The sequence below is a fragment of the Stegostoma tigrinum genome, chromosome 10 (genome assembly GCF_030684315.1).
Source record: "Stegostoma tigrinum isolate sSteTig4 chromosome 10, sSteTig4.hap1, whole genome shotgun sequence".
Taxonomy (NCBI): domain Eukaryota; kingdom Metazoa; phylum Chordata; class Chondrichthyes; order Orectolobiformes; family Stegostomatidae; genus Stegostoma; species Stegostoma tigrinum.
Window position 1 is genome coordinate 5,038,345 of NC_081363.1, and position 19,976 is coordinate 5,058,320.

At 48.5% G+C, this 19,976-nt stretch overlaps 1 protein-coding gene across 2 annotated transcripts in view; it reads left to right on the forward strand.

Moving 5' to 3' along the window:
* The window catches only part of jag2b (jagged canonical Notch ligand 2b), a 291,811-nt gene that overhangs the window by 252,667 nt on the left and 19,168 nt on the right, over positions 1-19,976 (forward strand). For both annotated transcript variants that reach the window (XM_059648926.1, XM_059648927.1), the window contains 8 exons: positions 317-430; positions 5,101-5,214; positions 7,494-7,607; positions 9,260-9,376; positions 10,747-10,774; positions 14,624-14,709; positions 17,920-18,033; positions 19,800-19,915. In XM_059648926.1, coding sequence (XP_059504909.1) covers positions 317-430; positions 5,101-5,214; positions 7,494-7,607; positions 9,260-9,376; positions 10,747-10,774; positions 14,624-14,709; positions 17,920-18,033; positions 19,800-19,915 — 803 coding nt within the window. The remainder of the gene's footprint in view (positions 1-316; positions 431-5,100; positions 5,215-7,493; positions 7,608-9,259; positions 9,377-10,746; positions 10,775-14,623; positions 14,710-17,919; positions 18,034-19,799; positions 19,916-19,976) is intronic.

Below are 19,976 nucleotides of genomic sequence, written 5' to 3' on the forward strand. Positions count from 1 at the left end.
AAAGAAACCTCTGGAAACCTGAAACAGAGACAGAAATTGCTTGAGAGACTCAACAGATCTGGCAGCATGAGTGGAGAGAGGAGCAGAGATAATGGGAACTGCAGATGTTGGAGAATCCAAGATAACACAGTGACCCTTCTTCAGAACTGAGACGTGGTGACCCTCAGGCTAAACTGCCACTGGGCGTCTCTCTCTCTCTCTAAATCGAGGGTCTGATAGGACAGTGCTGACGTTAGTTTCTTGTCCACCTAATGTTGCAGGTTGGTTGGTGTTTCCTAGTTTGGTCTTTGCAGTAACTTGAATTGTCTTTCTGTAGATATCAATGACTGCACGTTGAATCAGTGTGAAAACGGAGGCACATGTATTGATGGGATCGATTCCTTCCATTGTATTTGCCCCGATGGATGGGAAGGAGAACTGTGTGAAATAGGTGTGTACTGACCACTCGTGGTGTCTGTGTGCTGTGTACTGTTCACCGTCTCCAAGTATGTGAGCATCTCCCCGGTATTTTGTTTGTATTTATTATATAAGCATTCTATGTCCCTTTCTCCCTGGCCTGCCAAGGAATGAATCCCTTGTCTTGTTGAAAGTAGCCGTTTCCTAGTTGTCTGAGCTGTGGGCCATGAGTGAAAAAGCAGGGCGCTGTTGCATTCCCAGTCATCGGGAACAACTATTTAGTCAGAAGAAGAGATGAAACTTAAATTCTGTCAGACTGCTTGATACTGCACAACAGTCTGGAATTAAGAGTTGAATGATGACTAGATGTCGATTATCAAAAAATTACAAGTATCTGGACCACTGATGTCCTTTGGGGAAGGAAATCTGCGCTTACCTGGTCTGGTCTACATGTGACTCCAGACCTGCAGCAATGTGGATGACTCTTAAATGCCATCTGAGCAATTAGGGGTGGGCAATAAATGCTGCCTGACCAGCAACGCCCTCATTCTATGAATGAATAAAGAAGAAAAAGTGCAGTGGAAAGTCAACTACAACACAATGTTTAAAAGACAGTTAGATAAGTACATGCATTGGGAAGGTTCGAAGGGATATGGGCCTGGAGCAGGCAGGTGGGACCAGTTTAGTTTGGGATTACGTTCAGGCATTGGACCAAAAGGTCTGTTTCTGAACTGTATGAGTCTGTGACGCTGTAAAATCAGTTGTTAAGAGGAAAAGTGGCATGAATATATTGAAACATTTTAGTCAAGCCTTAGTCCTTGGAAGAGAGTGAGCAATTAATATTTCACATATCCCAGCCAGGAATCAGTGAGCTCACACTGGATAATGACAGAACAGTTTGTGCATTCTATTATGTAGCCTTCAATCTGAAGCATATTCCCCTGATGACCTGCATTTGCAGTACATGCTAACTCGCTGGACTCTTAAGAAATGCCCGAGGTTCAGCTCTTGCAACCTGGACACACGTAGAACATAGAACGTAGAACATTACAGCACAGTACAGGTCCTTTGACCCTCGATGTTGTGCCGACCTGTGAAACCAATCTGAAACCCGTCTAACCTACACTATTCCATTATCATCCATATGTTTATCCAGTCACCATTTAAATGCCCTTAAACTTCGCGAGCCTACTACCGTTGCAGGCGGGGCATTCCACGCCCTTAATGCTTCCTGAGTAAAGAACCTACCTCTGACATCTGTCCTATATCTATCACCCCTCAATTTAAAGCTATGTACCCTCTTGCTAGTCATCACCATCCGAGGAAAAAGGCTCTCACTGGCCACCCTATCTAACCCTCTGATTATTTTATATGTTTCAACTAAGTCACCTCTCAACCTTCTTCTCTCTAATGAAAACAGCCTCAAATCCCTCAGCCTTTCCTCGGAAGATCTTCCCTCCATACCAGGCAACATCCTAGTAAATCTCCTCTGCACCCTTTCCAAAGCTTTGACATCCTTCTTGTAATGCGGTGACCAGAACTGTACACAATACTCCAAGTGCGGCCGCACCAGAGTTTTGTACAGCTTCACCATAACCTCTTGGTTCCGGAACTGGATCCCTCTATTAATAAAAGCTAAAACACTGTATGCCTTCTTAACAGCCCTGTCAACCTGGGTGGCAACTGCTGGCTATCCTTGATTGGGACTTTAAACTGATACTGTCTACCATCTCTCAATGTAAAAGAGCCTCCCTTCCATTGTTCGCAGTCAGGCAGGAGAACTCTGTTGGTGCCCTGGTCCACACACATGTCTCAACCCATTATCGCTGAAACAGATGATTTGATCACTTGTTGGTGGGTGATTGCAGTCTCTACAACCAAGCACGGTTTTCTGTACTGCAGCATCACCACATCTAGCATTAGCGTGGTGTTTTCTTTTAAATGACATCAACTAAAAATGCAGATTTTATCCTCAAACGATGTAGTGCTCCTTAAATGTTAAAGCAGTTCATTTATCTTTGAAGTTGAAGGGATGTGGATATTTGCTGGTTTCTCCATTTAGTAACCATCCCTGGTTGCCCCTTGAGAAGGTGGGGGTGAGCTGCCTTCTTGACCCACTGCAGGCCTCCTGCTGTGGGTTGACCCACGATGCCCTTGGGGAGGGAGTTCCAGGATTTTGACCCAGTGACAATGAAGGAACAGCGATATATTTCCAAGTCAGGATGGGGAGCGGCTTGGAGGGTGTTCCTATGTATCTGCTGCCCTTGTCCTTCTAGATGGAAGTGGCCCTGGGTTTGGAAGGTGCTGTCTGAGGGTCTTTGGTGAGTTGCTGCATCTTGTAGATAGTACACACTGCTGCTACTGAGCATTGGTGGTGGAGGGAGTGGGATGTTTGTGGATGTGGTGCCAATCAAGCGGCTGCCTTGTCCTGGATGGAGTGGCAAGTGACTTGTGCCTTGTAGATGGTGGTCTGGCTTTGGGGAGTCAGGAGGTGAGATACTCACCACAGTATTCCCAGCTTCTGGGCTGCTCTTGTAGCCCCTGTGTTTATGTGGTGAGTCCAGTTGAGTTTCTGGTCAATGATAACCCCCAGGATACTGACAGTGGAGGATTCAGTGATGGTAACACCATTGAATGTCAATGGACTGTGGTTACAGTGTCTCTTATTGGTGATGGTCACAGCCTGGCATTTGTGTGGCACAAATGTCTCATACCGCTTGTCAGCCTAAGCCTGGATATTGTCCAGATTTCGTTGCATTTAACAGGGACTGCTTCAGTATCTGAGGAGTCACAAACAGTGCTGAACACTGTGCAATCATCATCAACTTTACCTTATAATGGAGGGAAGGTCGTTGATGAAGCAGCTGAAGATGGTTGGGCCTAGGACACTACCCTGAGGAACTCCTGCAGAGATGTCCTGGGAGTGAGATGTCTGCCCTCCCTCAACCACAACCATCTTATTTACCAAGTAGGACCCCTGGCCAGTGGTTACCAGTGGATCCCAGTGTTGTAACTGTACTGGAACAGCTTGGCTAGGAGCTTGTCAAGTTCTGGAGCACAGGTCTTCAGTACTATTGCCGAATGTTGTCAGGGCCCCTAGCCTGTGCCTCTAGCTGTTTTACCCTGATATCCCATTGAATGAATTGAATTGGGTGCTCACCGGGGACCTGTGGACGAGGCAGAAGTGAATTACTAATTTAGTACCTGGCTCTCTCTCACTAATGTGTTGGGCTGCCCTACCATTGAGCATGGGGATATTTGTGGACCCTCCTCCTGTTTATTTCTCTAATTGACCACTACCATTCACAACTGAGGTGGTAGGAGTGCAGAGTCTAGATCTGATCCCCTGTCACTACCTGCTCCCACGTAGTCCTGTGTTGGAGCTTCACCAGGTTAACACCTCGTTATTGTATGTGACCAGCCCAGCACAGATTGAAAATGGTATAGAGTCGGGAGAATAGGCCTGAGTTTACTGTTTCTGGTGCCATGGTCTATCCAGTTTCAGCCCTTTCTGAAAACCGAGTTGGTTAAAACAGCTGAGGGGTTGCTTGGCCATTTCGGAGGATGATGGAGCGTAGACCACATTGCTGTGGGTCTGGATTCACATGTAGGCCTGGATTCACGTGTAGGTCTGGATTCACGTGTAGGCCTGGATTCACGTGTGGGTCTGGATTCACGTGTAGGTTTGGATTCACGTGTAGGTCTGGATTCAAATGTGGGCCTGGATTCACGTGTGGGCCTGGATTCACGTGTAGGCCTGGATTCACGTGTGGGTCTGGATTCACGTGTGGGTCTGGATTCACGTGTGGGTCTGGATTCACGTGTGGGCCTGGATTCACGTGTAGGCCTGGAATGACGTGTAGGTCTGGATTCACGTGTAGGTCTGGATTCACGTGTGGGCCTGGATTCACGTGTGGGCCTGGATTCACGTGTGGGCCTGGATTCATGTGTAGGTCTAGAATGACGTGTAGGTCTGGATTCACGTGTAGGTCTGGATTCACGTGTGGGCCTGGATTCACGTGTGGGCCTGGATTCACGTGTAGGTCTGGATTCACGTGTGGGCCTGGATTAACGTGTAGGTCTGGATTCACGTGTGGGCCTGGATTAACGTGTAGGTCTGGATTCACGTGTGGGCCTGGATTAACGTGTAGGCCTGGATTGACGTGTAGGCCTGGATTGACGTGTAGGCCTGGATTGACGTGTAGGCCTGGATTGACGTGTAGGCCTGGATTGACGTGTAGGTCTGGATTCACGTGTAGGCCTGGATTCAAATGTGGGCCTGGATTCACGTGTAGGCCAGACCAGGTAAGAACACGAGGTTCTCTTCCCTAAAGGGAAGGAGTCACCAGAACATACATACACTTCACAATCTGTAATGGCTTCATGATTACCATCACTGAGCCTCGTCTTTAAGCCTACCTCGCCAGGCAGCATCAGCCTGACTGTCTGAAATATGAGCCCAGTGACGTTATCACTATGCCACCCGGCACCCCCCTCACCCCCCTGACCCTTTAAATAACGCCCTAAGGCAGTGAGGTAATTAGATTTGAATTGTATTTACCATCTGTATGCTTTTTCCTTTAGTCTGTCTGTACCCCAACATTCTGCGGGTGGAGTTAAGTTTGTGATTTTTCACTTTTGTGGTCTACATGTTTGAGGTTGAGCTCACAGTCTCAAACTCTTTGCGGGGCTCCTGTTTTGCAGACTTCAACGATTGCAGCCCCAATCCCTGCCTTAACAGTGGCCGATGTGTGGATGGAGTCAATGATTTCCACTGTGAATGTAGAAATAACTGGAAAGGAAAGACCTGCCACTCCAGTAAGTGATCACTGCCTCCCAGCAAGTGCTGCATCGAGACTCACCCCGCTGCCCCTTTCTTTATCCAGCTCCTCTGTGCTTCCACCCCCAAGTCTCTGGTGACTGGCTCCAACTTGAATGTTGGAATGCCACATCTGCTCCCAGGATGAGGCATTCCACTCCCATACATCCCACATGTCCAAGTTCTTCAAGGACCGCAACTTTCCCTCCACAGTGGTCGAGAACGCCCTTAACCACGTCTCCCGCATTTCCCGCAACACATCCCTCACACCCCGCCCCCGCCACAACCGCCCAAAGAGGATCCCCCTCGTTCTCACACACCACCCCACCAACCTCCGGATACAACGCATCATCCTCCGATACTTGCGCCATCGACAATCCGACCCCACCACCCAAGACATTTTTCCATCCCCACCCTTGTCTGCTTTCCGGAGAGACCACTCTCTCCGTGACTCCCTTGTTCGCTCCACACTGCCCTCCAACCCCACCACACCCGGCACCTTCCCCTGCAACCGCAGGAAGTGCTACACTTGCCCCCACACCTCCTCCCTCACCCCCATCCCAGGCCCCAAGAAGACTTCCCACATTAAGCAGAGGTTCACCTGCACATCTGCCAATGTGCTATATTGTATCCATTGTACCCGGTGCGGCTTCCTCTACATTGGGGAAACCAAGCGAAGGCTTGGGCACCACTTTGCAGAACACCTCCGCTCGGTTCGCAATAAACAACTGCACCTCCCAGTCGCAAACCTTTTCTACTCCCCCTCCCATTCCTCAGACGACATGTCCATCATGGGCCTCCTGCAGTGCCACAATGATGCCACCCGAAGGTTGCAGGAACAGCAACTCATATTCCGCTTGGGAACCCTGCAAGCCAATGGTATCAATGTGGATTTCACCAGCTTCAAAATCTCCCCTTCCCCCACCGCATCCCAAAGTCAGCCCAGTTCGCCCCCTCCCCCCACTGCACCACACAACCAGCCCAGCTCTTCCCCTCCACCCACTGCATCCCAAAACCAGTCCAGCCTGTCCCCGCTTCCCTAACCTGTTCCTCTTCTCACCCATCCCTTCCTCCCACCTCAAGCCGCACCTCCATCTCCTACCTACTAACCTCATCCCACCTCCTTGACCTGTCCGTCTTCCCTGGACTGACCTATCCCCTCCCCACCTCCCCTCCTATACTCTCCTCTCCACCTATCTTCTTTACTCTCCATCTTCAGTCCGCCTCCCCCTCTCTCCCTATTTATTCCAGTTCCCTCACCCCATCCCCCTCTCTGATGAAGGGTCGAGGCCCGAAATGTCAACTTTTGTGCTCCTGAGATGCTGCTTGGCCTGCTGTGTTCATCCAGCTCTACATCTTGTTATCTCACACTTTATTATTCAACTTGAATGTTGATGAATTTAAAATTCCATTTTGTTCTCCCTGTGAGTTTGGTCCTCTGTGTCCTCTCTCTCACTCCCTCCTCAAACTGTGTCTGTGCTGATCTGTCTTTCCCACCCTACCCCACGAGTGACCACACCTGTTGACTGCCCAGGCACTACCTTCCTCTGAGAACTAAAAACACAAAATACTGGAGAACCGCAGCCAGTCCTGGCAGTATGTGTCGAGAGAGAGAGAGAGAGAGAGTTAACTCTGTCTGTTTCTGAGATAGTAGAAACTGCCGATGCTGGAGAATCTGAGATAACAAGGTGTACAGCTGGATGAACACAGCAGGCCAAGCAGCATCAGAGGGGCAGGAAGGCTGACGTTTTGGGCCTAGACACTTCTTCAGAAAAAGGGTTCATTTTCTGAAGAAGGGTCTAGATCTGAAACCGTCAGCCTTCCTGCTCCTCTGATGCTGCTTGGCCTGCTGTGTTCATCCAGCTCTACTCCTTGTTATCTCTAACTCTGTTGGGCTGCTACCAGACTTGCTGAGTTTCTCCAGCATTTTCTGTTCTGGCATCAGCTGTTGTGCCCTCAATGAACCTTATCATCCCGATTCCATTTTCCTTTCCCTTCTCTTGAAACCTCCCTCTTGCACCATGTGTTTGATCTTCCATTCCTGTCTGTGGCTTAAGGTCTTGTTGAGTTGGTTATGCTGTTGTGTTGGGAGTTCTTAGTACATTAAATGTGATTTATGAATACGAGTTCTTGGACCATCCTTAAAAATAGAGCACAAGTACGCCATTCAGCCCATCAAGTGACTCTGCCATTTAGAAAGCCTTAGCTGATGCAGAACTTGAGCTGTGCTTTTCCGCCCGACCGTGATGATTTAGCCAGTCGATGTTTATTTTTGTAGGAGAGAATCAATGCGATGAAAGTACCTGCAGTAATGGTGGTACATGCCACGATGTGGGAGATACCTTTCGGTGTGCGTGTTCCCCAGAGTGGGGTGGCAGTACCTGCAATCTTGGTGAGTTTGTCTTCCTCATGGCATCCTCTGTTTCTGTAGTACAACTTCTAAAGCACCTTCTCAAAGAACAAGCAGCGATACAGAACAATACAGCACAGGAGCAAGCCCTTCCGCCCACCATGCCTGTGCCCAATCCTAACCCTTATTTATGCCCACTGCTTATTGCTTTTTTGCAGTTTCTATCCCTCTGTTCACCTCCTGTTTATGTGCCTATGAAGAATGCCTTAAATGTTGCTAATGAGCTTGCCAGCTCCACAGGCAGTGTGCTGCAGGCACCCAGCACCCTCTGTGTGAAAAAGCTCCCCTGCACTTACCCTCCGCTAAATTTTCCCCCTCTCACCTTGGACCTATGCTGTCTTGTAGTTGACCTTTTTGTGCTGGGAAAGAGACCCTGGCTATCCACCTTATCAATGCCTTTCATAATTTTGTAGACCTCTGTCAGGTCACCCCTCATCTGAGTTTATCCAAACTCTCCTCATTACAAAAACATTCCCAACCAGGCATCAAACCTGGTAAGAGATAATGGGAACTGCTGTGTTCATCCAGCCCCACACTGTTATCTACCTCATTCCTGGTAGACCTGCTCTGCATCCTCTCCAAACCATCCACATCCTTCTGGTAGTGTGGTGACCAGAACTGTTACACAATTTTCCAAACGTGGCCTGGCTATAGTTCTGTACAGCTGTGACATAACTTTCCGACAGCCCTGTTTCAGCCTCACTGAAATTTGCCCATGAAGGAAACCTGTCCAGGTATCTGATTGGGACCCATTTAAAACTCGCACTGTTTTCCAGTGAGGTCGCACGGAGCTGATCTCGAAACCCCATGTTGGGATGCAAGGAAATGTCAGCAGGAATGTGGGGAGTACGCAGGATTGAAGAACAATTTTCAGAGGAATAAACTGGCCCTTGAGATTGTTTAAGTTCCCTGATGCATCTCTGAGTTGATCAGCAAACCAGAAACCTTCTGTGAAATTTCCCTGGCTAAACTCTTTCGGATTCCTGACATTGAGTAAAGTAGATCGGCTGGAGTGGGAAGGGGCAGGGAGCGTAGAGCAAAGATCAGCAGGCCGACATGTGCATTATATTCGAGTGCTGTTCATGATATTGCAAAGTCTGAAGCCACTCAACACCAGGTCCGAGTCCAACACCGCGCCGAAAGCTTGTGATTTCAAATGAACCTGTTGGACTATAACCTGGAATAACAAGGTGTGGAGCTGGATGAACACAGCAGGCCAAGCAGCATCAGAGGAGCAGGGAAGCTGACGAAAGCTGAGGATTTCTGAAGAAGGGTGTAGACCTGAAACATCAGGCTTCCTGCTCCTCTGATGCTGCTTGGCCTGCTGTGTTCATCCAGCTCTACACCTTGTTATCTCAGATTCTCCAGCATCGGCAGTTCCTACTATCCCTGGACTATAACCTGGCATTGTGCGATATCTGAGTTTGTCCATCCCAGCCCAACACTGGCACCTCTACATCATGATTGTGCAGCAATGCTGATCCCGGGACAGCCTCCTAGTACCTTTGTATGTACTAATGACCTTGCTCGGATATAGCCAGGGCCTTCCTCCCTGCACCATCTCTCCATATCTTTCACTATTTGCATTTGGTATCTGTCGAAGCAATGTGACGTGTAATTGTACTTCCTTCCAGCCAAGAACAGTAGTTGCCTCCCGAACCCGTGCAGGAACGGAGGGACATGTGTGGGAAGTGGTGATACCTTTTCCTGTGTGTGTAAGGAAGGCTGGGAAGGTCCAACCTGCAATCAGAGTAAGTTCCACTGATCATTGCTGTGCGCGAGGCACCCATTCTCCCACACTTCCTCCAGAAGCCAGCTTAAAAATGCCAAAGTGCCGCAGGTTTTAATGTGACAGCTTGCGTGGGTACACTGGCTTCCTCGCACAGCCCAAAGATGTGCAGGCTAGGAGGATTGGCCATGCTAATAGTGTCGAGGGATGTGTAGATTAGGTGGGTTATGGGGGATGGGTTTGGGTGGGATACTGTGAGGGGCGGGGTGAACTTTTTGGGCCAAAGGACTTGCTTCCACACTGTAAGGATTCTGTGATTCTGTGGTCTACTGATTTGGGGAATAAATATTTCTCTAGTCGTTAGGAAGAAGCCCTCTTTCTGAAATAGTACCTAATACAAGAGGGTTCTCACTTTCGCATCTCGTCCAAAAGACAGGATGTCCAGACAAGGTCTTTTCCCCAGGGCGGGGGAGTCCAAAACTAGAGGGGCATAGGTTTAAGGTGAGAGGGGAAAGATTTAAAAGGGACCTAAGGAGCAACTCTTTCACGCAGAGGGTGGTGTGTGTATGGCATGAGTTGCCAGAGGGAGCGTTGGAAGCCTGTACAATTACAACATTTTAAAAGGATTTTGGATGGGTACATGGATAGGAAGGGTTTAGAGGGATATGGACCAAATGCTGGCAAATGGGACTGGATTAGTTTAGGATATGTGTTCGGTGCAGATGAGGTAGATCGAAGGGTCGGTGTGTTTCTGTGCTGGTTAATGCCTGACTCTATGACTCTGTCACTGCTTGGTACAGCATATTGACATGATGTGTTGGCGTGATTGATTTATCTCTCAGGCCTGAGTGAGTTGGTACTTCAACACTGCACAATGCAAGCATGTCCCCTTGACCCTGGTCTCAGAGCAGCATTGAGGATTGGTGACTGTCTCTGGGGGGAGGTTTTTACCTCCACCTGAAGGGACAGGGGTGTCCTTCATGTCATAATGGAGGCACCAGTCTACAAGGGTCTGCACTAGACTTTGATATAGAGTTTTCAGGGACTTGGGTGGCTGGGAGCTGGTGATGGAGAGTTTATCTTTCCTCACTGCGACAGGCTAAGTGCACTTTCAGATTTCTCTGACAATGTTGAATATTCCTTTTACAAACAAACACAGCGAATGCTGGAGAAACTCCGCAGGTCTGGCAGCGTCTGTGAAGAGAAGCCGAGCTCACATATTGAGTCCAGTGACCCTCCTTCAGAAAAAGGGTTACTGGACTCGAAATGTGAACTCGGTTTCTCTTTCCATAGATGCTGCCAGACCTGCGGAGTTTCTCCAGCATTCTCTGTGTTTGTCTAAGGTTTCTGTTCATTGTTTTATTTAAATATTCCTTTTGTTTTGTTCTACAGACAAGAATGACTGCAGTCCTCACCCATGGTAAGTGGCACTGACAGAAGTATTTCTTTTATTGCTAATGTTTAAATGAGTGCTTGGCCTGTACCACTCCCAGAGGACTGGCATGCTTTCAGTTCACCTCCAGCACCTTGGCAGTATAATTGCAACGTGATCCTTCTGCACAGAAAGACATTACTCGGTCCATACTGGCCCTTGAAAGATCTGGTTGGCCCAGCTGTTACTGTTTCTCCTTGAAGAGGTTGTACAGTATCCATTGTACCCGGTGTGGCATCCTCTACATTGGGGAAACCAACCCCATTGGGGACCGTTTTGCAAAACACCTCCGCTCGGTTCGCAATAAACAACTGCACCTCCCAGTCGCGAACCATTTCAACTCCCCCTCCCATTCCTCAGACGACATGTCCATCATGAGCCTCCTGCAGTGCCACAATGATGCCATGCGAAGGTTGCATGAACAGCAACTCATATTCCGCTTGGGAACCCTGCAGCCCAATGGTATCAATGTGGACTTCACCAGCTTCAAAATCTCCCCTTCCCCCACCGCATCCCAAAACCAGCCCAGCCTGTCCCCTCCCCCAACTGCATCCCAAAACCAGCCCAGCCTGTCTCTGCCTCCCTAACCTGTTCTTCCTCTCACCCATCCCTTCCTCCCACCCCAAGCCGCACCTCCATCTCCTACCTACTAACCTCATCCCACCTCCTTGACCTGTCCGTCTTCCCTGGACTGACCTATCCCCTCCCTACCTCCCCACCTATACTCTCCTCTCCACCTATCTTCTTTTCTCTCCATCTTCGGTCCGCCTCCCCCTCTGTCCCTATTTATTCCAGTTCCCTCACCCCATCCCCCTCTCTGATGAAGGGTCTAGGCCCGAAACGTCAGCTTTTGTGCTCCTGAGATGCTGCTTGGCCTGCTGTGTTCATGCAGCTCCACACTTTATTATCACTATTTCCCCTTGAGCTGTGTTTTAAACTTTCCCTTTTCAAGTATTTATCCACTCTCAGTAGTAAGTTCCAACTGAGTCTGCTTTCACTTCCTTTTACACGTTTGTGCTCATCTTGCCACACCAACTAGTGAACTTCCTTGATCTCTTCCTGTGGTTCATTTGCCAGCTGCCTTAACCCTCAGCCACTACTTACTGACCCTCCTGCAAATGTGAACTCTTTTCTGATTGTTTACACTTCAATCTCTTTGTAATTTTAGTCTCACCTTGACCTTCTCTGCTCCAAGGAAAGCAAATGCAGCCTCTCAGTATAACTGAAGGCCCTCATTTTTGGTCCAATCCTGGTAAATCTCCTCTGTATCCTCTTCCAAATTATCTGTGATACAGCTGCTCAATTTAAGAATCATGCATTACAATAGTTGATTGGCAACTTCCCAAGATACAACTCCGTCAAAATGGCCAGTCTCTCTGTGCTTGGCCTGCTGTGTTCATCCAGCTCCACACTTTGTTACCCCCCCTGCGCGCTCTCTCTCTCTCTCTCTCTCTCTCTCTCTCTCGCACTGTTTCTCTCTCTCTCACACTGTCTCACGCTCTTTCTGTTTCTCACACTGTCTCTCGCTCTCTCTCTCACAGTCTTTCTCTCTGTCACACTCTCTCTATCACTCTCTCTCACACTCTCTCTTACACTGTAACTCACGCTGTCTCTCACATACTCTCTCACACTCTCTCTCTCTCTCTCTCTCTCTCACTCTCTCTGTGCTTGGCCTGCTGTGTTCATCCAGCTCCACACTTTGTTAACACCTTCTCTCTCTCTCTCTCTCTTTCTCTCTCTCTCTCTCTCACACTCTCTCTCGCTCTCATATACTGTCTCTCACGCTCTTTCTCTTTCTCACACTGTCTCTCACGCTCCCCCTCTCTCACACACTCCCTCTCTCACAGTCTCTCTCCCTGTCACACAGTCTCTCTCTCACATGCTCACACTCTGTCTCTCACTTTCTCTCTCACACTGTCACTGCCACACACTCTCGCTCCCTTGCTGTCTCTCTCTCCCTCGCTTGCTCTCATGCCTTCTCTCTCTCTCTCACACTCTTTCTCTCACTCTTGCTCTCTCGCTTTGTTTTCTCTCTCTCTCACACTCTTGATCTCACACTCACACTCTCTCACTCTCACACACTCTCTCTCGCTGTCTCTCTCTCTCTCACTCTCCCTTGCTCTCTGCCTTGCTCTCTCCCTCTCTCACACGTTCACTGTCTCTCATACTCACTGACACTCTCTTGCTCTCACTCCATGGTTCAGCTCTCCCTCGTTGCTGATAACTCAAAGTCATGGAGTGAGCCTTGGACACAAAGTTGGGTGAAGGTGCTTCACAGCGAGACGCACTGACATGATATGGTGAAAATGGCCTTCCCATACTTAGGAAAATGAGAGGGGCTATGGATTTAAATCCTAAATATTATCAAAAGCTTCCTTCATATCCACATCAGTATATATACTTTATATCCAGTCAACACATCAGTGACAACGGGGAGAATGGGAGGTCAGAGTAAGCTAGCTGTTGTTATAATTGATAAAAAGAGAGGTGAATGTTATAGTCTAATTGAAAAATAGAAGTGCAGCATGAAATCCCATTTGAACCAGACTTGTTGCAATTCTGTGGTCTTGCTCTTGTGCTGAACAAATAACAAATCTAAACTGGTTAATTACTGGAGAAAGTCAGCAGGTCTGGCTGCATCTGTGACGAGAGAAACTGAGTTAACGTTTCGGGTCCAGTGACCCTTCTTCAGAACTGACAATAGATAAAACTGTCCCCAGCTAAGTCCCTTGAAGCAAGAGTGAACAACTGGGGAGAGGGTCTGTGGTATCTATGACACAGTACATAACAAATCTGAGATAACAAAGTGTGGAGCTGGATGAACACAGCAGGCCAAGCAGCATCTTAGGAGCACAAAAGCTGACGTTTTCTGATGCAGGGTCTAGGCCCAAAACGTCAGCTTTTGTGCTCCTAAGATGCTGCTTGGCCTGCTGTGTTCATCCAGCTCCACACTTTGTTATCTCGGATTCTCCAGCATCTGCAGTTCCCGTTACCACATAACAATAACAAAGGGTCACTGAACTCGAAACTTTAAGTCAGTTTCTCTTTTCCCAGCTGCCAAACCTGCTGAGTTTCTCCAGCAATTCCTGTTTTAATTGAAGCTTTAATATTAAAGTGGGGGGTGGCAGTGGGTCAAGTTGGGGGCATTGCTGGGGGAGAAGACAAGGGTTAATACTGGAAATTCTATGTCGGTAGGAGACCAAAATTGTAATAGCAGGGGTTCTGGAACCTTCCATTCTCCTATTGTCAGCCTAGTGCTAGAAATGCCTTCTGTTAGTGACAATTGAAATTTGCATTTGAATCGTCATTGATTTTGAGTTAGAAGTTGTGTATTTTTGTGTGTGTGTGTACGCGCATGTGTGTGTGTCTTGTGTGTGTTTGTGTGTGGAGTGTCTGTGTGTGTGTTTGTGTGTGGAGTGTCTGTGTGTGTGTGTGTGTGTGTGTGTGTGTGTGTGTGTCTTGTGTGTGTGTGGAGTGTCTGTGTGTGTGTGTGTCTGTGTGTGTGTGGAGTGTCTGTGTGTGTGTGTGTGTCTTTGTGTGTGTGTGTGTGGAGTGTCTGTGTGTGTGTGTGTGTGGAGTGTGTGTGTGTGTGTGTGTGTGGAGTGTCTGTGTGTGTGTGTCTGTGTGTGGAGTGTCTGTGTCTGTGTCTGTGTGTGTGTGTGTGTGTGTGTGTGTGTGTGGAGTGTCTGTGTCTGTGTGTGTGTGTGTGTGGAGTGTCTGTGTCTGTGTCTGTGTGTGTGTGTGTGTGTGTGGAGTGTCTGTGTGTGTGTGTCTCAGCTGTATCAGGAGATCACTTTCTGACAAGCAAGTGTTTGAGTGTGTGTTTTGTCTTTGCAGCTACAATGGAGGGATCTGCGTGGATGGTGTGAATTGGTTTCGGTGTGAGTGTGCAGCAGGTTTCGCTGGACCAGACTGTCGAATCAGTAAGTGACTAAAATGCACAGCAGAGCGTGTTCAGGGCTTGTGCCATTGTGACCCAATACCCATTTTATTCCAGTTTGTCTCTGACCCCTTGACACATTTAGCTGAGTGAAGTCATTTGTACATCATATAATACAACACCAGCTGGTCGAGTTCTTCATTCAAAGTGAAAAGCCCCTTGCCACATCTGGAAGAATTGGAGTCTTTTATCCCTTATCTCTCCCTGGCCTCATTATCCTCTTTCATCCTAAAGAAACGCTCAGAAATTTTTGTCTTGAAAATAAAAACATTCTATTTTATCCATTTTTGTGTTAACCAGAATGTAATTTATAGCATTTTATCTGTGTCAAACGTTGTTCACTAATGCCTCTACGAACTGCTTTAGGATGCTTTATAACATAAGAGATGCTACATCAGTATTGTCCAGCTCATGAAGCAAATACTTGTTTGATTTAATTTTGTTTTGCTGTAACCCTATGAGCTGGTAATACCACCTTTCAGTTTAGTCCCTTTTGATAGCTGACTCCCAATTGCATTACCATTTTAAATGATTTTTTTTTCCAAAAAAAACATGCATTTCCCTGGCTTCTTTCGTGACCTTGTGACATTCCAAAGTGTGTTGTTTTGAAAAGCAGGCAGTGCAGTAATGTGGGAAATATTGCTGTGAATTTTCCTCCAATAACCTCTCACACGCAGGGTTATCATGGCCAGGGAGTAGGTGATGTTGATGGTTGAAGTGTGTTAGATACAGACTTGTCTTCAAATCATACCACAGCATCTCTTGCACTGACTTGAGGGGCCTGTTTGGGGTTTTGTCAACTTTGGAGATAAGAGATGGAATCTCTCATAGTGGAGCACTTGCTTCATACTGTTTTGGGAGTTTGCAGTGTGCTCACATTTCTGCCATGGATTTGAACTTGCTCTCTTTGGACTGGGAAATGAGGGTGTTACCCGCAGCAAGTCAAGGCTGATGCACACTGGGAGTATTCTGGAAATGTGTCAGGTTGAGTGCTCTTTCCATTGAGATTTGTTGGCACACAGCACTATACACCTTCAAAAGGAGTGTGATGAAACCAATGTTGCTCAGCCTCTATGTCACTCTCTCTGCTGCTCTGCCGTCTTTCTCCTCTCCTCTCTCTCAGTCTGCCCACTTCCCCTTTTCTCTCTCTCTCTCCTGTTCCGTTCCCTTCCCCATATCTGTCTGCACTCTGCCCCCTTCCCCTTCTCTCTCTTTCCCTCTCTGCCCCCCCTTCCCCTTCTCTCTCTTTCCCTCTCTGCCCCCCCTTCCCCTTCTCTCTCTTTCCCTCTCTGCCCCCCTTCCCCTTCTCTCACTTTCCCACTCTGCCCCCCTTCCCCTTCTCTCTCTTTCCCTCTCTGCCCCCCCTTCCCCTTCTCTCTCTTTCCCTCTCTGCCCCCCTTCCCCTTCTCTCTCTTTCCCTCTCTGCCCCCCCTTCCCCTTCTCTCTCTTTCCCTCTCTGCCCCCTTCCCCTTCTCTCTCTTTCCCACTCTGCCCCCCTTCCCCTTCTCTCTCTTTCCCACTCTGCCCCCCTTCCCCTTCTCTCTCTCAGAAGGCTGGGCAGGGGACCTAATGGAGACGTACAAAATGATGAGGGAGGTAATAGGGTCAATTCCAGTCAACTTTTCTCCTTGGTAGAGGGCTGAGTGACTGGGGGAGGGGGGGGCAGAGGGTTAGAAGGAACAGAGAGAGAGATGTTTTCCTCACTCAGAGGGTGCTGGTGTCTGGAGCTCGCTGCTGTGGTATTTAGTTGAACTGTTGAAACATCAGTGTGTGCGTGAGGCACAAGCCCTGTGCTAACAATCAGGAGTATGAACGGCATGGACATGATGGGCAGAAGGGTCTCTTTCCATGCTGTAAAGCCCAATGATTCGATGACTGTATTTTGAGCTGATTTATCTGCGACCTGTCCCTCTACAGAGGGTCAGTATGAGGGATGATTAGCTGTTGACATGGAGGCTGCATTGAATTGAGTGTAGCATCAAGGAGCCCGAACAAAACTGGAATCAATGGGCATCAGCTGATTGGTGAATTGACTGGAATCTGAACTGGTCAAGCCATTTTCTTAATACGTTTGTATACGCTCACATATACGGCTCGTCCCCAATTGCCTAGAGGGCAGATAAGAGCTGCCCTCATCACTGTGGGATTCAAGAACAGATCAGAGGAAGCAGGGAGAGAGCCTGGTGATGGGAGGTGGCTCTGGGAGCCCTGTCTAGAGACAGAATCCCGAGGGAAGTATGTGTTACAGGAGGTGAATTTGAAGGCAGTCAGAACCCACGAGGTTGAAGTGAAATGGAATTCCAACTTGTCCCTTTCGATGAATATTTTAAACTGTACCCGATATTTAAACAGCAGGCAGAACTGGATATTACAGGAGCTGCAGAAAGCTGTGAACGGTGGGTTTGGATAAAGTTAATGACAGACAGGCCCCCTCTCTGTTCCCCCCCTCTCTGTTCCCCCCCTCTCTGTTCCCCCCCTCTCTGTTCCCCCCCTCTCTGTTCCCCCCCTCTCTGTTCCCCCCCTCTCTGTTCCCCCCCTCTCTGTTCCCCCCCTCTCTGTTCCCCCCTCTCTGTTCCCCCCTCTCTGTTCCCCCCTCTCTGTTCCCCCCTCTCTGTTCCCCCCTCTCTGTTCCCCCTCTCTGTTCCCCCTCTCTCTTACCCATCTCTGCTCCCCCTCTCTCTTCCCCTCTCTCTTCCCCCTCTCTCTTACCCCCGTTCCCTCCCTCTCTTCCTCCCCCTCTCCCTCTCTCACTCGCTTTCCCTCGCCCCTCTATTTCTTTCTCTCCCCCTTTCTGATCTCACCCCCCCATCCTTTCTCTCTCTCCTCCCCCGACCTCGCTCCACCCCTCCCATTCCCCCCCCCCCTCCTGTTTACACTGGCTAGTTATCACCCCGAGGTGAGGGAAGGGAGCTGGATTTAGCTCCTATGTTTTTTTTATATAGTTTGTGAGGACACAGCTGCAAATGCAGTGAACACAGGGGTTTGAATGAGGCTGTGGGAAATGAAAGCCTCTCACAGAGCTGCCTCTCAATGCCTGCTTTAACTCAATTGTTTATTGTGGAACTAATGATGCGACTGAGGAGGTCAGGCTTGGCTTTTTGCAATTAGACGGAGCAGGAAACACGTGCTCTCAACAGCATTTTTAGTGTCCCTCATTTCTTTGTTAATGCCCACGTTTCACTCTCTCTCAAAGACATTGATGAATGCCAGTCGTCCCCTTGTGCTTATGGAGCCACTTGTGTGGATGAGATTAATGGGTACAGGTGCATCTGCCCCCCTGGAAGAGCAGGCCACAGATGCCAAGAAGGTATGTATTTTCCTCAAAAATGATCATTCCTTGTCTGACTTGAGAGCTGTGTCTGGGGGAGACACTATTGGGGACATTACTCCTTACCCTGTAGAACGATGTCACAGCAACGTCTGGTGAAGAGAGGAATACTGGGCATTGGGAGAAGCGAGGGGTTGGGTGAGGACAGGGCGGGAGGTTTGGTAATGAATGAAGAGTCGCTGGTTAGACCCTCCTGGCACAGTTGTACAGATTTGACCCATGGACTGCTCAGATCGTCTGTTGGCACCTTGATGTCTGGGAAGGACACAAGCTTTGTGCTCAGCTACAGAATTATAGAGATGTACAGCGCAGAAACAGACCTTTCGGTCCAACGTGTTCACACTAACCAAGCTGACCTAGTCCCATTTGCGAGCAAAGATGATAAAGTGTAGAGCTGGATGTACACAGCAGGGCAAACAGCATCTTAGGAGCAGAAAAGCTGGTGTTTTGGGCCCAGACCCTTCACCAGAAATTTGGCCCATATCCCTCTAAACCCTTCCTATCCATGTACCCATTCAGATGCCTTTTAAATGCTGTAACTGTACCAGCCTCCACCACTTCCTCCGGCAGCTCATTCCACACACAGAGACACACACACACACACACACACACACACACACACACACACACACACACACACACACACACACACCACCCTCTGTGTGAAAAGTTGCCCCTCAGGTCCCTTTTAAATCTTTGCCCGCTCACCTTAAACCCAGGTCCCTCTAGGTTTTGGACTCCCCCCACCCTGGGGAAAAGACCCCGTCTGTTCACCCAGTCCGTGTCCCTCAAAGGCAGCCATTTTTCCTGTTTGAGAGAGCCACCCAGTTACATTGCTAGCCTCACTCCAAAACCTGGTCATTTTTATTCTCTTTAATTATTGATTCCGTTCCCTTCTTTTGGAAGTAGCTCTCCATTTGCTTTCCCTCTTGGTGCACTTGTCTCTTGTTTGGCCCCTTTGTTGTGTTGCCTCTGATAGGACATTCTCATCGCCCATCGGTGCCCTTTCCTCCTGACAGTGTGGCCATCCCTTGCCATGCTCCCAAAATGATGCCCCGTCCCGTGCGCAGTGTTATAGAGGCTGGGACAGAGTGAGAAATGCTTCCTGATTACTTTGAACAGTGAGGCAGGCTGGAGGCTCTGTCTGCCGTACTCCTCGTGGCTTTGATGTTGCTTCACTACAAGGAGCAGGGAATAATCTGACTTGATTCATTTCAATGAGTTCACAATCTGTTGTTGTTTTTCTCAAACTTGGTTTCTCTAATGGGGGGGGCTTGACTTTGAGAAGAATGTGCATTAAGAATATGCATGTAAATACCCTTATTACGTATGTACAGAGGGAACAGGAGGGAGACTCTGCTGTCCTGCGTTATTGGAATTTTAATATGAATGTTATGGAAGACTAGATGATGCTGCCTGATGTTCACCTCCGGAGCCTGAGCTTTGTCCACTGCAGTTTTATCTGTCTCCTCTGGTTCAGTTGGGATGTCAGTGCCCATACTTTCTCAGAGAGTTTGGAGCACAGTGTAGAGTGAGCTTTACTCTGTATCTAACCCCGCGCTGTCCCTGTCCTGGGAGTGTTTGATGGGGTCAGTGTAGAGGGAGCTTTACTCTGTATCTAACCCCGTGCAGTCCCTGTCCTGGGAGTGTTTGATGGGGTCAGTGTAGAGGGAGCTTTACTCTGTATCTAACCCCGTGCTGTTCGCCTCTCTCGGTGACCGAATGCTGTTACTTTTTTGGTGCAGTGATTGGCTTCGGGAAGTCGTGCTTTATGTCAGGACAGAACTATCCACATGGAATCCGATGGGAACAGGAGTGTAACACCTGTCAGTGCCTGAATGGTAACATCAATTGCACGAAGGTAAACTCGCTTGTGTTTCTAAACATCGATTTAAAAATAAAAATTAACTATCAAAAATGAG